At 50.5% G+C, this 17196-nt stretch overlaps 1 protein-coding gene across 6 annotated transcripts in view; it reads right to left on the bottom strand.

Annotated features, from left to right (window-relative positions):
- The window catches only part of SECISBP2 (SECIS binding protein 2), a 40456-nt gene that overhangs the window by 9514 nt on the left and 13746 nt on the right, over positions 1-17196 (bottom strand). For all 6 annotated transcript variants that reach the window (XM_027041211.2, XM_053205366.1, XM_027041210.2 and 3 more), the window contains 3 exons: positions 16028-16150; positions 14761-14850; positions 13244-13376 (listed from right to left, as the gene is read on the bottom strand). In XM_027041211.2, the coding sequence (XP_026897012.1) occupies positions 13244-13376; positions 14761-14850; positions 16028-16150 (346 nt within the window). The remainder of the gene's footprint in view (positions 1-13243; positions 13377-14760; positions 14851-16027; positions 16151-17196) is intronic.

A 17196-nucleotide genomic window follows, 5' to 3' on the forward strand; every position in this document is an offset into this window, starting at 1 on the left:
CCTGCTCACATCCGCTCGCTCTGTCCCTAATGCCACCTCCCAAGGCAGGACCTCTGCCGGGCTCCTGTGACTCCCGCCACCTGGGCCCCTCCCGTCTGCCCTCCGCCAGGCGACTCTCCACACATGGCATGAGCGGGTCGCCCGGGATCCCTCCCACACGCACAGTGAAGACGCCAACCCCCAGCCCCAAGAGCAGCCACCAAGCGGGACACAACTGTCATGACCGATCACGTCAGCCCCCTCGGACGCGACCAAAGGCTGACAGCAAACGACACAGCTCTACCAGTGCTCCATCGAAGTCCGGTGGGAACAGCACGGTCTGGGGCATCCCGTCCGGGGTGCTCCCATTCTCTCCCTGCCGACAGCTGGCTGCACCAGGGCGGAGGAGCACCCGTGAAAACCTGCAGCTTCACGGTCTCTGCCGGAAGGGGCTGCTGGATTCAGAGCGTGAGCGTTCAGAGAGGTGACCCGGCAGCGGGCAGGGCAGGCAGCCTCGGCGGTGGTCGTCTGCGGGCAAGCAGCAGGGCGAGAGCCAGGCCGCCCACATCCCTGCCGGCGACAGAGCCCTCGTGCGTGTGCAGGCATCACACGAGTCCCAGGGCCCCGAGCCACGGCCAGCCTGAGCACGGCCCGCAAGCGAACACACACCTGTGACCACACGGGTGGAGGCGCCTGTGCGATCTCCACGCGTTTGAGCACAACCTCCGGTGTGTGTGCCGTGCAGATGCAGGAGTGACCCCTGGAGCGCCACAGACAGTAGGAACAGGGAAAAGCCACCGAGCTGAGACACCAGCGAGCTCTCAGATTCAGACCTGCGCAGTTACTAAAAAATCCCCAACGAAACCACTGCCATCACTGCTCTCGGGGGTGGGGGTGGGGGTGGGGGGTGGCGAGATTCAGAATCCCGAGCTGTGACAACATGCTAACTAAAATGTTCACTATTCTCAAGAAATTCTGAGACTTTCAGAAAAGGATGAGAAGAGAAGCCGGGTGAGCGCTGCCAGCTGCGGGACGTGGCCGACGAGGGACTCGAGGCAAATGTGTGAGCACATCTGAAGCCAGGGATTCGATGAAGAGAAACTGTAGAGAGGGCCCCGCAGTAGACCTGACACGGCAGAAACACCAGTGAGGACGAAGAGGAATCAATACGAGCGATTCAGTTCCAAGAAAACACTCAAAGGGATTAAGAAACGCGACCCGACCTGAGGACAGTGGGGCGACGGCCCACAGACTGATGCGCGCATAACGTGGGGTGAGGGAGACGAGAGAAACAGGCCTGAAAGCTCCCGAGTCTGAGGAGAGCATCGGTGCCCAGAGCCAAGGCACAGCCAAGGCAGGGCGCACGGAGATAGATGCACACCACATGCGCCCCGGCCCAGTGCCAAAGGTCGACCACAGAGAGCAGGGGGACAGCAGTTCACCACAACGGGAGCGGGACCAGGGGCACCTGCCGTCTCGCAGACGACAGTGGAGGCCAGAGCGAAACGGCACCCGGAGCACAGGCATGTGTGGTGGCCAGTCTCCCGGCGCCATTTTTCCAGTCAGATTTGCACCCTGTGTCTCTCTGCAGCAACTCGCACAAGATCTTAATCTTTTTCACCATTATTACTGCTCGTGGTGACCTGTGACCAGTGACCTTGGGATTTCCCACCGCAACTGTTCGGGGCCCCACGAACCACGCGCGTGTAAGACGCGGAACCTAATTGGTAACTGTTATGCGCTGACTGCTCTACCGACCGGCCGTTCCCCGGTCTCTGTCCCCTTCCTTGGGCCCCCCCAGGCCCTGAGACACAGCGGCACTGAAATCAAGCCAGCTGACAATCCCGCCAATGGCCTCTACGTGCTCAGCCACAAGAAGGCCCAGTGAAAGCCGAGACCAGCCAAAGGCCTAGAGCTCTGGTGACCGCCACGGTGGTTCCTGAAGGGCGCTAACTGCCACTCCAGCGAACGCACGGACAGTAAGAAAGTAGAAGCGGGAGAGCCTGGGTGGCTAGGCCGGTGAAGCGTCCAACTCTTGATTTCGGTTCACGTCACCATCTCACAGTCACGAGATCAAGCCCTGCATCAGGCTCTGTGCCGGGACCTGCTCAAGATTCTCTCTGCCCCCTGCCCCTCCACCACTTGCATGCCCTTTCTAAATTTTTTTTACTGTTTATTTTTGAGAGCATGCACGCCCTAGCAGGCTGGCTGAAAACAGGCCTAGGGTGTTCGGAAAGGGGGAGGGGCAGAGAGGGAGGGAGACACCGAATCCGAAGCGGCCTCCAGGCTCTGAGCTGTCAGCACAAAGCCCAACGTGGGGCTCAAACCCATGAACCGAGAGACGGTGACCTGAGCCGAAGTCGGGCACTTAACTGACAGAGCCACCCAGGTGCCCCTCTAGTTCTTAACAGAAAAAAAAAAGGGGGGGGGAACAGCCTTACTGCTGATGCGGAGAACGTTTTAGTGGTCTGGACAGAAGATGAAACCGGCCGCAGCCTTCCCTTCCGAGAAGCCTAACCCAGAGCGAGGCCCTGACTCTTCAGTGCCGTGAAGGCTGAGAGGGGTGAGGAGCCTGCAGAGGATGAGCCTGAAGCGAGCGGAGGTGGTTTCCGGAGGTCTGAGGAAGGAGGCCGTCGCCCCGGCGTGGAAGTGCGGGGAGGGGCAGCTGCGGCAAGTTCTCTAGAGCGTCCGGCTGAGGGAATCCCGACGGCGGCCGCACTCACCGGCAGGTGTTCGGGGCCGAGGCCAGAGCCTCCCATAGGAAGAAGATGCCACCTAGGACTCTCCGTGGCTGGAGAGGAGAAGTCAGCGCCTGGCTTCAAAGCTTCCAAAGACGGGCCGGCCGTCTCGTCGGGGCTAATGCGGCTGGTGACTTTGAGTTGAAGCCAGTGCTCACTGACCATTTTGAAAATCCTAGGGTCTTTTAAGGCTAAATCTCACTTCTGGGGAAGACCGCAGAGTAGGCGGGTCCTAGGCTCACCCCATCCCATGGTTACACCTAGATAACAGCCACGTGAGTGTAAATAACCCAGAAAAGGACCTGAAGACAGGCAGAACAGACTCTCCACAGCTAAATGTATGGAAGAGGCCACATCAAAGATGGTGGGAGACATGGCCTGGAGCCTAATGGACCTGCAGGACCGTCCACAGGAGGGAGACATGCACCAGGTGCAGAGTGGAGAAGAGGAGACCCCACACCAGACACCCAGAACCCACAGTGGGAAGACGAATCACCATACTTGGCTTTGAAAACTGGACAGGTCAAACACTGTGGGTTCTTAGTCAAGCAGGGCACGGCACCTGAAACGTTAAGAATCAGTGACTCTGCGCCGGGAGAACTGGAGGGCTACGGGAGACGGAGACCCACCCTCACAGAGACCGCACGGTAGCCTTGCGGAGATACAGCCTACAAGCAGCAGGCCGAAAACAGGCCTGGGGTATGCGGAGGAAGATGCGTTTTCTGATCTCAGAGCATGCGCCGGAGGGGCAGCGATCCTCGGAAGACTTCCCCCAGAACGAAAGAGCTGGCAGGTGCCATTTCCCTCCCCCAGCCCCCAGCCCCCAGCCCCCAGCCGAGACACCCAGGAACCTGTGGGAACCAGCACAGAGTGAACACTCTCCACCTTGCTTGGTAACACTGTGTCCTGCCCACACCCCAGCCCTGCCCTCTCCTGAGGGCCTGCCCCCCCGACCCTGGCCTCGGTAGCTTTCTGGGGCGGAGCTGCAGGCCCCCTCCCACAGTGGACTGGACCTTGCCAGCACCGTGCCCCCTCACTCCCACGCTCTTCTGCAGACCCACCCCCTGCATCCAGGCCCGCCTCCGGGAGTTCTCCTTGTGCACCCACCGCAGATCCCCGGTGGCAGCGGACCAGCAGGCACCTTGCTGGTATCAGGAGCGCCGCCCCAGAGCTCTCCTGTCAATCTCCCCCTCCACCGTGCCCTGGGCCCAAGCCCATCCAAACCAGTGCCACAAGCCAGGCAGTGAGCAAGCAACTCCACAAGAGCCCAGCACCACTCCCAAGTGACTCCTGCCCCAGGAGAGGGCACATCACCACACACACCGGTCCGACTGTGGCCCCAGCAGTGGGCAGGGGTCGGACATCCGGTCTGATGCAGGACCCACCCACCAACACAAGCTTCTCAGGAGACAACACAGGGAAAGCCCCTGCAGTTGGGCCGGTGCTACCACACTGCTGGCAAGCATCCGGTCGGACTCAAGCCTACAGCAGCCCCTGCCTGGTGAGCTCGCAACACTCACGACACTGTTTGGGACCAAACACTGCCCAAAACAGGCACGGAGAGCCACTGCAGACTGAGGGAAAAAGTGCCTAGGCCACAACAGTAGGGCACATGCAACACGTGCAGGCGGCGTCCCTGAAATGCCAGGCCCTAGGGAACAGGGGACACTGCACCACAGGGCCCTGCAGAACCTCTTCCTCATAAGGCCATGACTTCCAAGAGCAGGAGACACAGCTGACTTTCCTAACACACAGAAACAGAATTAGACAAAATGAGGAGACAGAAGAGTATGTCCCAAAGAAAGAACGCGGCAAAATCGGAGCAAGAGAGCTAAGTGAAATGGAGTTTTAATGATATTCTTGACAGAGATTTAAAGTAATGGTCATAAGAAAAACTCAGTGGACTTGAGAAAAGAGTGGAGAACCTCAGTGACACCCTTGACAAAGAGAGAGAAGATGTAAATAAAGAACCAATCTGACACAAAGAACTTAATAACTGGATTAAAGTGCACGAGATGGAATAAACTGTAGACTAGAGGAAGCAGAAGAACCGATCAGTGACCTAGGGAACGTAACAATGGGAAACGAAAACCATCAAGTAGAAAAGGAGACAGAAAAAGAGTAGAAAATGAAAAAAGACTAAGGGAAGGAACTGAGCAGCACCATCAAGTGTCATAACATTCATATTATAGGAGTCCCAGAAGAGAAAGGAGGGCAGAAAGCTAATTTAAAGAAATAATAGATGAAAACTTCCCAAATCTGGGGAAAGAAACAAAAATCCAGATGCAGGAGGCACAGAGCTCCCCTGCCATACACACAAAATAAACCCAAGGAGGTCCACCCCAAAATACTTAGTAACTAAAATGGCAGAGGGGCACTGTGTGGCTCAGTCGGTTGAGCGTCTGACTTTGGCTCAGGTCATGATCTCACAGTTTGTGGGTTTGAGCCCCGTGTCGGGCTCTGTGCTGACAGCTCGGAGCCTGGAGCCTCCTTCGGATTCTGTGTTTCCCCCTCTCTCTGCCCCTCCCCTGCTCACACTCTGTCTCTCGCTGTCTCTCAAAAATAAATAAATGTATAAAAAACAAAACACTTAAAATGGCAGAAATTACTGATAAAGGGACAATTTTAAAACCAGTGAGGGAGAAAACAGTTACATACCAGGGAAACCCCGTAAGGTCATCAGCTGATTTTTCAGCAGAAGCTCTGCAAGCCAGAAGGGAGTGTGGCACGATCTAGTCAAGATGCTGAAAGGAAAAAACTTGCAGCTGACAACACTCTAGCCAGCAAGGCTGTCATTCAGAATAGAATGAGAGATGAAGAGTTTCCCAAACAAACAAAAGTTAAAGGAATTCATCACCACTAACCGAGCCCTACAAGAAATTTTAAAGGGGCCTCTGTAAGCAGAATGGAAAAACCACATAAGCATGAGTAAGAAAGGCAGGGAGCACAAAAACAGTAAAATTAAGCATTATCTATAAAACTCAGTCAAAGAATTCACAAAATAAAAGGATGTAAACTATGACACCATATACCCAAAACACAGTGGGAAAGGAGTAAAAATTTAGTGCTTTTAGAATGGATTCAAACTTAAGTGACCAACAACTCAATACAAACTATGTATAAGATATGATATGGAAACCGAATGACAACCACAAATCAAACACTGGTAACACATATGCAAAAATAAAAAAAACTCTACGTATATCACTAAAGAAAGCCAGCAAACCATGAGAGAAGAGAGCAAGAGAAGGAACAGAGACGATCTACAAAAAGAATCATAGAACAAGTAACAAAATGACAACGAATATGTTTCTATAAATAGTTACTTTGGATGTAAACGACTAAACGCGCCAGTCAAAAGACATAAGAAGACAGAATGAACTAAAACAAAACAAAACACTTAAATGGTGCCTACAAAAGCCTCATTTCAGACCTAAAGCCACATGCAGATTGAAAGGGAAGGGATGGAAGAGTGTTTATCCTGCAAAGAGAAATGAAAAGATAGCCAGCGTAGCAATGCTTTTATCAGACAAAATAAACTTTACAACAAAGACTAAAACAAGAAACAAAGAAGGACACCCTATACTCATAAAGGGGACAATGCAGCAAGACAATAACTGTAAACATGTACGCACCCAACGTGAAGGTGCCCAAACACAAAGCAGCTACTAAAAAACATAAAGGGAGTAATCAATAGTAACACGTTAATAGTAGGGGACTTTAACGCTCCACTTACGGCAATGGGCAGATAATCCAAGCAGGAAATCAGCAAGGAAACAATGGCTTTGAATGACACATTTGACCAGATGGATCCAACAGATCTATTTAGAACATTTAATCATAAAACAGAGTGTACACACTTTTCAAAGCGCACATGGAACATTCTCTGGAAGAGATCACAGATTAGGTCACATAACCAGTCTCATCGAATTCAAAAAGAGAGAAGTCATTCCATTCATCTTTTCTAACCACAGCACTATGAAACCAAGAATCACAAAGAAAAATCTGGAAAGACCAAAAATAATGGGAGGTTAAACAACATACTACTAAACAATGAATGGGTCAACTAAGAAATCAAAAAGCACGTGGAAACAAATGAAAATGAAAACATGACAGTGCAAAACCTTTGGGACGCTGCATAAGTGGTTTTAAAAGCAAAGTTTACAGCAATACAGGCCCCTACCTTAAGAAGCAAGAAAAGTCTAAAATAACCTAACCTTACACCTAAAGGAGGTGGAAAAAGAACAAACCAACCCCCCAAACCAGTAGAAGGAAAGAAATCATAAAGATTATAGGAGAAATAAACGATACGGGAACTAAACAAAAAACAAAACAAAACAATAGAACAGATCAATGAAACCAAGAGCTGATTCTTTGCAAAGATCAACAGAAACGATAAACTTTTAGCCGGACTCATGGAAAAAAAACAGAGGACTGAAATCAACAAAATCAGAAATGAACGAGGAAAAATAACTAACACCACAGAAACAGAGGATTATACGAGAATATTATTGAAAATTATATGCCAACAAACTGTGCAACCTGGAAGAAAGGATAGATTTCTACTAACCTGTAACCTCCACCAAACTGAACCAGGAAAAAATACAAAATTTGAACAGACCAATTACCAGCAAGGAAATTGCATCAGTCATCAAAAACCTCCCAACAAACTCAAGTCCAGGACCAGAGGGCCTCATAGGTGGATTCCGCCAAGCATTTGAAGAAGAATTAACAGCTACTTGTCTCAGACGATTCCGAAATATAAAAGCGGAAGGAAAGCTTCCCAACTCGTTCCATGAGGCCAGCACTGTCCTGACGCCAAAACCAGATAAAGACCCCACAATAAGAGACAACTGCAGGCCTCCATCACTGATGAGCAGGGGCAAGAACCCTCAGGAAAATATGAGCCCACTCAGTTCAGCAACACATTAAAAAAAATCATTCACCACGATCAAGTGGGGCTTATTCCTGGGATGCAAGTGGGGCTCAATATTTGCAAATCGATGAATGTGATACATCGCATCAACAAGAGAAAGGATAAGAACCGTGTGATCATTTCAACGAACGCAGAAAAAACATCTGACAAACTATAACCACCATTCATGTTGAAAAGCCTTAACACAGTAGATCTACAGGAAACACACTTCAGCATAATAAAGGCCACATATGAAAAACGCACAGCTAACATCATCCTCAATGGTGAAAAACCGCGGGCGTTCCCCTAAGGTCAGGAACAAGACAAGGATGTCCGCTCTCACCGCTTTTATTCCACAAAGCACTGGAAGTCCCAGACACGTTAATCAGACAACAAAAAGAAAGAAAAGGCTTCCAAACTGTAAGGAAAAAGTCAAAATTTCACTATTTTTAGATATGATACTATATACAGAAAACTCTAAAGACTCCACCAGAAACTACTAGCACTGATAAATGAATTCAGTAAAGTCACACGATACAAAATCAATGTACAGAAATTTGTTGTATTTCTACGCACTAAGAATGAAATAGACTAAAGAGAAATTAAGAACAGTCCCATTTACAGCTGCGGCAAAGACAATAAAATACCTAGGAATAAAGTTAACCAAGGAGGTGAAAGACACGTACTCTGAAAACTATACAACCCCAGTAGAAGAAACTGAACATAACACACACAAATGGAAAGATATTCCATGCTCACGGGTGGGGAGAACAAATATCGTTAAGACGTGCATACTACCCAAAGCAATCTACAGATTTAATGCAACCCCTATCAAAACATCGAAGCATTTTTCACAGAACTAGAATAACCCTAAAATCTGTATGGAACAACAGAAGACCCCGAATAGCCAAAGCAATCTTAAGAAGAATAAAACTGGACGCATCATAATCCCAGACTTCAAGCTCTACTACAAAACTGTAGTAATCGAACCAGCACAAAAACAGTCATATAGATCAATGGAACAGAATAAAGAAGCTAGAAATAAACCCACAATTGTATGGCTCACGGACCTTCAACAGTAGAGACAAGAATATACAATGGGAAAAAGTCTCTTCAATAAATGGTGCTGGGAAAACTGGACAGTTACACGCAAAGTAATGAAACAACTGCTTTCTTACACCATACACAGAAACAAGTTGAAAATTGATTAAAGACCTAAATTCGAGACCTGAAACCATAAAAATCCCAGAAGAGAGCATAGGCACTAATTTCTCTGACACTGGCTGTAGCAGAATTTTTCTCGGTATGTCTCCTGAGATAAGGGAAATACAAACAAAACTACTGAGACTTTATCAAAATAAAAAGCTTCTGCCCAGTGAAGGAAGCAATCAAACTTAAAGACAACCTTCTGAATGGGAGAAGTTACATGCAAATGACATAGGCAATAAAGGATTAGTATCCAAAATACATAAATAACTTACACAACTCAACACCAAAAAAAAAAAAAAAAAAAAACCCAAAAGGAGTGCCTGGATGGCTCAGTTGGTTGAGTGTCCAACTTCGGCTCAGGTCATGATCTCAGTCTGTGGGTTTGAGCACCACGTCGGGCTCTGGGCTAATAGCTCAAAGCCTGGAGCCTGCTTTGGATTCTGTGCCTTCCTCTCTCTGTCTACCCCTCCCCTGCTCATGCTCTGTCTCTAAAATAAATAAAAACATTAAAACAATTTTTAATAAAAAAAAAAGACAAAAGACATGAACAGACACTTCTCCAAAGACGACATTCAGATGGCCAATAGGTGCCTGAAAAGATGCTCAACATCACTAATCATCAGGCCTCTAAAAGCCCTTCCTTTGCTCCTGCCCTGTGCCTGCCGTCTACCCTGTTGCCAGCCAAGGCCACACCTCCTGTCTCTAAGAACCTGGGAGTACAATAAAACTGTGTTCTCCTGAGCCTCTCCTCTGTCTCCTCCTGTGGCCACACCTGACTCACCATCCCATTAAAAAATACAGAACAAGCCCAAAGCTAACTGCCGAGGAAAAGCGGACTTTGCCCACATGTAAAGGTAAAAGCAAATTACCAACTTCTACCAAAGCACCTGGGTTGGTCTGAGACACACAGTCAGAGCCCTGCAGACCTTTCCCAAACAGACGAGTTGAGACAAGTAAGGCTCAGGGAGGGCTATCCGAGGGGCAGCGTTCCCGGGCGTTGGTGTGTATGTGCCCAGACTGGTGATGGATCCAAGCGTGGATCCTGGTAAGAATGCAACTACCAGCATCACTGAGACAGTCCAGGAAATTGAAATTGAGGCTGGACGTTCGATGCTAATAAGAAACAAGCCCTCACACCGCTGGAGGATGGCAGAGTGGTGCGGTTAAACACACAGCCACCATCAGCCAGGGCTGCCACCGAGGTCCTCCTGCGTGCAATGACATAAAGCCTACCGGTTGCTTTAAAACACCTCAGGAAAATAAAAGGTAGGGTCAGAGATGCAACAAGACCGACACAGCGCTGACAAGTGTCGGAGCTGGGTAAGGGGCACGTGGCGGGAGGGTGCACCGCCTTCTCTCCCTTCCGTTACCCTCCACGATAAAAAGTGAAAAACAAGAACCAAACAAAAAATCCTACCGAGTGCTCCTTAAAAACACCCCCCCCCCCAACAGTGATCCTGGTGCCCCTGACGCTCAGCCTGAGCCGTGCCCGGAGTCCGTGCCTCCTGCGCACTCCCCACTGGTGGTGCCACGGCAGGCGGTCCTAGGGATGCGGCACGAGGGAGGGACACTGGATGGGGGACATGCTGCCTACTGGTGCCTCGACCCCTGTACTTCGGCTGAATTAACTGCATTCAGATATTTCAGGGCTGTACGCTGGGCGTTTAGTAAACATCACCATGAAAGTAGCACACAACCGTCCTCCTGCCGTAGCCACAAGAATGCGATTCAGAAATGCTCAGTACGTACCACTCAGCGGCCCGTACAAAAACGATCCACGGGAGAGACAGCATTTCCAACTTTCAGCTTCAAAAATATGCCACCTGCACCCCCCACCACCCCAAGAATGGCTGGAATGAAGACCGACATGACCAAACGTCGGTGAGAACCAGAACTTTCACACGTCACCGGTGAGTGTAAAACACACACAAGCAGTACGGAAAACGGTCTGGTACGTTCACCGACGAAGTATATCCCTGCCACGTGGCCCAGCCATTCCACTCCCAAGAGAATCAGAACCAGATACTCAAGTACTGGTTCGTGAACATTCACAAGAGTATCATTCACACAGCCAAAAGGGGAAACCACCGGCATGTCCGTCGACGGGTAAGTGGCTACACCTGTGGCCACTGGACTACAAGCCAGCCACGAAAGCCAGTCGAATGCCGACAGGAACACGGACGAACCCCAAACGTGTGTTGCTCCGTGAAAGCCGACCGACACGAAAGGTCACACAATCGCACCATTCCGTCTATCGAGCACGTCGGAACAGGCAAACGCACAGAGAAAATGCGAGCTGGTGGCTGCCAGGGGCTGGGGAAATGCAGGGCTGACTGGGTGGGGTCTCCCTCTGGCACGATGGAAACGTGGAACCAGAGAGACGAGGACCACACAACGCTGTGGATGAACTCCACGCCACCGAACTGTGTCCTTTAAAATGCGTACTTTTGTGGTACCTGAACATCACCTGAATGCAAAACAAATAGGAACGACAGACACACATATACAACGTGAGTAAATCTCAAAAACAAACACCCTGACGCACGAAAGAAGCCTTACACGAAGGAGCGTGTACCACCAAGTCCCTTCACGCGAAGCTCTCGGACAGGAAAAACGATTCTGTGGCAGACCTAGAATCCACACGGGGCTGCCTGGGGCAGCGGCAGGGACGGGCTGGGAGGGGGCCGGAGGGAGCTCCCGAGGATGCTGACGGGAGTCTGGGTCCCACAAGTCTGCACGTGCCAAAACCCTGCAGAGGGCCTACCCAGGATGTGCGCACCTCACTATATGCACCCTTCGCCTCCAAAGAGAAACGACCCATAAACGGAGGCTGAACTCTAGGTGATGACGTGCACGCCCCCACAGGCAGGGGCAACGTCGGCAATGTGCAACTTGGAAATACAGCAAAAAAAACAAAACAAAAACAACACAAAAAAAATGATGGGCGGACAGGCCAGGGTCCGCTGGGGTCCCTTTCTTAAAGGGCCAGAGAGTAGACATTTCAGGCCCCTGAGCATCCGAGTGTTGCAATATTTAACCGTCACTTCTAAAGTCATCACGTTTAAGTAACTTGTAAAAATCTAGTCTCTTAACCATTCAGAAACGCACAACCCGGGGCATCAATCACGCGCAGTGCTGCGTGACCATCATCGCTCCCCATTCCCCAAGGATGTTCGTGCCCCCACGGAAAGTCTGTCCCCGCTCAACAGGAAGTCCACGTACCCTCAACCCCCACGACCCTCTAATCCACTCTCTGCGTCTTTGTCTACTCCGGATACTTCCCGTACCACGTGCCCTTCGGAGGCTGGCTCGTTTCGTCAGCACACCGTTGTCACGTCCACCCACGTGGGCGCGGGTGGCAGGGCCGCCTTCCTTGCCAAGGCTGAGGAGTGGCCACCAGATGCCTGGACCCCGCTCAGTAGCCGTCTGCGCGGGTACACACCCAGGGCGTGGGGGCTTCCGCCTTTAACTGTGGTGATAAAGCCGCTACGAACACCGGCTTGCACGCATCCGAGTTCCTGTTTTCAACTCTTCCGGGGGGCACAGAGGAATGGAATTGCCGGGCACCTGACAACCCTCCACTTAGCGTTCTGAGGAGCTGCCAGCCGGCTTCCCAAGTCAGTCTTGGCATCTCACGGCCCCGGGAGCCCCCCATCTCTCGACATCCCCGCCAACGCCTGCTATTTCCCGTGTCTGACTGCGGCGACCACAGCAGGTGTGAGGAGCCCGCTCGCTGAGGCGCTCGCTTGCGTTTGTGGGATGACTGATCCTTGGAGCATCTTTTCACGGGTTACTGGTCCCGTGTGGATCTTCTTGCGGAGCCGAGTCAACGCCTCTGCCTGTTTTTCAGCAGGTGTTTATCGTTGAGTTGTAGGAAGAGTTCGTAGATCTTTGGACATCAAACCCTCGTCAGACATGTGACTTGCAAACATGGTCTCACATTCTGCAAGTAAATTATCTTTTCACTTTCTTGAAAATATCCTCTGGTACACAGAAGTCCTTGGTTGGTTTTTATTTACGTGGTCCTGTTCGCTAATTACGAGTCATGAGACTGACTTTTGTTTTCTTCCAGCATTTTTACGGGCTTAGTTCGCACACTTAGGTCACTGCCCCATTTTGAGGAAAGTGATGTATATGGCGTGAGGCAGAAGCCCAGTTTTCTGTGGTGTTAGAAATCCAGCTGTCCCAGCACCATCTTTAAAAGTGTTCCCTGTTCTTTTAATGAACATATTTGGCCGAAGATTCACCACCCATAGATATGTGGGTTTATCTCTGGACTCCTGATCCATCCTGCTGGTTATCTTTCTCCTTATCCCACTACCATGCACTCTGGATTCTACAGAAATACCTCTGATTACAAGATACAACAGTCACAGAGCAGTCGGGATGAAAAAACCCTTACCCGAGAACACCACCGGCTTGGAGGACGCTCTTGTGCTCTGGGCGTGCTGCTTCTTTTCCAAGGCTGCCAGCATCCCCCCCAAATCCAGCTGTACTGGAACCTGGCTCTTCTTTCCACTGTTTTTAAAATTATTCTAAGGAATTAAAAAATCAGAAGTTTATTTAGAATACTACTTCTCACAACCCTTTACTTTGTGACAATCCTCTACAAGATAAAATGAAACAGATTCAGGGAGACCATAAAAATCTTCTAAAAATTAAAGAAATCCCAGACGATGCCACATTATTTATTTTTTTTTTTTATGTTTATTTTTTGAGAAAGAGACAGAGTATGAGCTGAGGGGAGCAGAGAGAGAGGGAGGCAGAAGATCCCAAGCAGGTTCCAGGCTCCGAGCTGTCAGCACAGAGCCCGACACAGGGCTCGAACTCACAAACCGTGAGATCATGACCTGAGTCGAAGTCCGATGCTTAACCGACTGAGCCACCCAGGGGCCCCCACGTTATCTTTCACTATTACTGCCACGATTGTTTATTTCCTCCTTCTCTCAGAGCCCTGGGTTTATAATTAAACCAGCAACATTTTAGTCTATGGCTACACTGTGAATAAGAGTGCATACTTATGGATAAAAAACCAAGACCTGTAGGAAGTCTGGCAACAAAAGTTTGTGTGAGGCTAAGTGACTGGTGTCACTGACTCACCCATCCAGTCTGCAACTGCCCAGGTGAGTCAACTGAATGCCGTGAAGTCATGGGGAGAGGATTCAAAATACACACAGCAGGTAAGTATTAACTTTAGGCACAGAGTGGGATATACTCAGCAAATGCAAGCTCTATCTGGAAGACTGCTGCATGCATGCACTCCAGCACCCCCTCTGCTGCCCTCCTGCCTGGACGAGGGCCCACGTCAGGGGCGAACACAAAGGGCCCCATAGACCTGCTAGAGACCTCCGCAGGCAGGGATGGAAGGTGACCCAGTTATGACACGGGAATCCCGTTAATTTGCACACGGGCTGAGAATTTTACTTCTCGCAAATGTGAAATTATTCCACCTCAAAAGGCGAAAGGACAACGAAGATGCTGGAGACGAGAGAAGACACCGGCCACGTGCAACCTCTCCACCTAGGTGGCGAATCCCAAGTTCAGCCCTGAATCCACCGGGGGGAGGGGGGTTCAAGGGGACCCAGCTCTTCACTTTGTATGAATCTTAGAGGCTCTCTTATTTTGGTTCCGTTAGACACTGCTGCCTCACAAAGGAATTCTTGTCCCCCCTTACCAGCAGCCTGTGCCCCTCCTTTCTGACACAGCAGTGGCAGTCAGTGACCAAGTCTCGGTACAAAGATGACAAAACATTTGAGCTTAGAGCACGTTTATGTCAACATGCTGGATATGATTCTCCAATGAAGGAATGAATCACAACAAACCACCTGTCTTGGTACATAAAGAAATCTGGAAAGTAAGGTTTAAGCCGAGCAAGAAAAGTTCAGCCTGGAGCGGTGACAGGTTCGACCGGAACATTACCTGTGGCTGCTGTCTGGACTGAAGTCGTGGAGATGCCCCTCGGTCCCTGCGCTCAGACGCGGCAGCCAGGCTGGGAAAGTCCTCGGCGTCCTGAGCAAACCACACACCCTTTAGCCATCCGCGGACCACGAGGAGCAAGTGTGCCTAGGTGCAAGCCCTTCCTTGCTCACGTCCTTCTGTCTGTAACGAGCCCCACACAAGTCCTCAAGGGCACCCACACCAGCCCCACACTGTCTGACTCTTAGATTTACGGAGCAATGTTGTAATCCCGCCCCCCCCCCGCCCCGCCCCAGAGGGCAGCGAGCAGGGTCCTGAGGACATGGGGGCCCCTGACCCCCTGGGCACAGGCTGCAAGCGTGTTGGTCAGTCTAGACTCAGGAGACAGAACCTCCCTGTCTCGTGTGCTGACCCCAAGCTAGAAAATAGGGCAGGGGGCCTCTAACGATGACGTTCCCACCACTTAGAAGCATCTTGCATGCTTCTGTTAACATCTCAGCTGAGTCGCAGAAGTTATGTGGGAAACGAGGGCACAAACACACGAGCTCCTCGTTGGCACAAACCAATGCTCTACAGGGTCGTAGGTCTTCAAACGTGCGACCCCAAAGTCCTCGGGGGGGATGTTCCAGGAGCCCCGGGAGCCCCTAAGTATGCAGGAAAGTGTCAGGTCTGGCCCTGCGCTGGATGCTGAGACACACTTCTGCCAGCGCCAGGAGCCAGGCCACTGAGTCTGGAACTGAGTCAGAAGCCAGCACGACTCCGTGCAGGACATGGACTTTCTTGGGGCGCCACAGGAAAAGAATTTACAGAGCAACGCTGGAAGTTGAATGTAATTCCCTTGGCCAGGGCCCCCAATGGAGTTAGGGCATTCTAACTTTCTCTCCAGAGTAAAGCACACGAGAGTAACACTGCTGGATAGAAAAGCAGACCCCACAAAAGCCAGCAGGTCAAGGCAAGGGAAGACCAGGTGAACGAGATACTGAGGGTAAACGTGAGCCCCACGGTACACACGCTACCAGACCCCAGGCGGCAGTCCGTGTCTAGACCGCGCGCGCACTCTCGCGCTTGCTGGGCGCCCGTGCCAACTTGGGGACCACACCGGGCCACCACGGTGAAGGAGAAGGGGGACAACTGTTTTCTGTAGCACTGGGCAAAGACTATTAAAGAAAATAATGGAGACTTTCCCTTCGGAAGCCAGCACGAACCCACGTTTCTATCACAACAGACCCACTGTTACGTCATACGAGGTGAGTCATAAATATAAATGTACTTCAATCCTTGGCGGCTCTTGAATGGTCAAAACTTCGTATTTCGATTTAGACTTTTCTTTCTTTTTCTTATGCTTTCTTGAGGCTTCATTTTGCTCAGGATCGCCACCTTGTGACGCTTTGGACTAGAACAAAAAACAGCAAAAATCATGGGTTTTTAAGACGTTCACTAGAGTGCTTACTCCCATGAGTCAGCAAACTTGAGATATCAGGTTGTACAACCACAGGGCAGCTCTGCTCTGAGTTTGGCTCCTCGTCCCTATTTTCCAGAGAGCCAGCGTTCAGCACAGTAATCGAGGAAAAGAAGTCTACTGAAATAGTTGTCACATCCGGTTATTTTTAAACTGGTAGACGTGGACAAACCTACTTTTGAGCCAAAGAAGATGAATGTCTCTAATACCGACTCGAAGTCTTTTCAAACACTCGCGTGCCCCTTCCAGCACCATGGCCCGGTGGTCCCTAAACTACACATCGGAACCCCCTGGGGAGCCTCTGGATGGGACAACTGCCTAGGCCCATCCCACACCGGCTGATGTGACGCCACTGTTCCCACACCCCCTCAGTCCCTTGGCCTTTCTTCAATAAGGTCAAATGCACCTTGGCCTCAGGGCCTTTGCACTCGCGCCCACACTTGGATGTAGGCTAGGACTGCACCGTCACTCCAGCTCAAGAGCATGGCATCTCCTCGGAGCCTCTCCCTCTTCTTCCCCTCCGAGGCACTAACAGTACCTGTCTGCACCGCGCCGGACTGTCAGGACGGAAGTGCTAACAGAGCAGGGGCTCCAACAGAGCATCTGGGGTCCTGCTTCATCCCCAGCGGGGACTTGGCCTCCAGTGGTACTGAGAAGAAGGTTTACCTACTGACCCACGGGACCGGTCCATGGAATCTTGTTAGTGAACAAGGGAACTGTGAAGGATGATGTGTACAGAATGACCCCATTTTTGTCTAAAAGAAAAAACCTCAAAGAGCAAAACAAAAAAATCTCTATTTGTTGATGCTCTGAGGACCGTGAGGTAGCTCACATACCAGGCTGTTGACACAGGCTTCCCTGGGAGGGAACAACAAAGGGAGGAGAACATGACCTTGTTCACAAGCAGGTCTTTGTGGTATTACGTTCTGATGTAACACTATCTTGATAATAAAAATTCACAGCAGAAGGCTTCAGAGGAA

This window comes from Acinonyx jubatus, chromosome D4, assembly GCF_027475565.1.
Source record: "Acinonyx jubatus isolate Ajub_Pintada_27869175 chromosome D4, VMU_Ajub_asm_v1.0, whole genome shotgun sequence".
NCBI classification, from domain to species: domain Eukaryota; kingdom Metazoa; phylum Chordata; class Mammalia; order Carnivora; family Felidae; genus Acinonyx; species Acinonyx jubatus.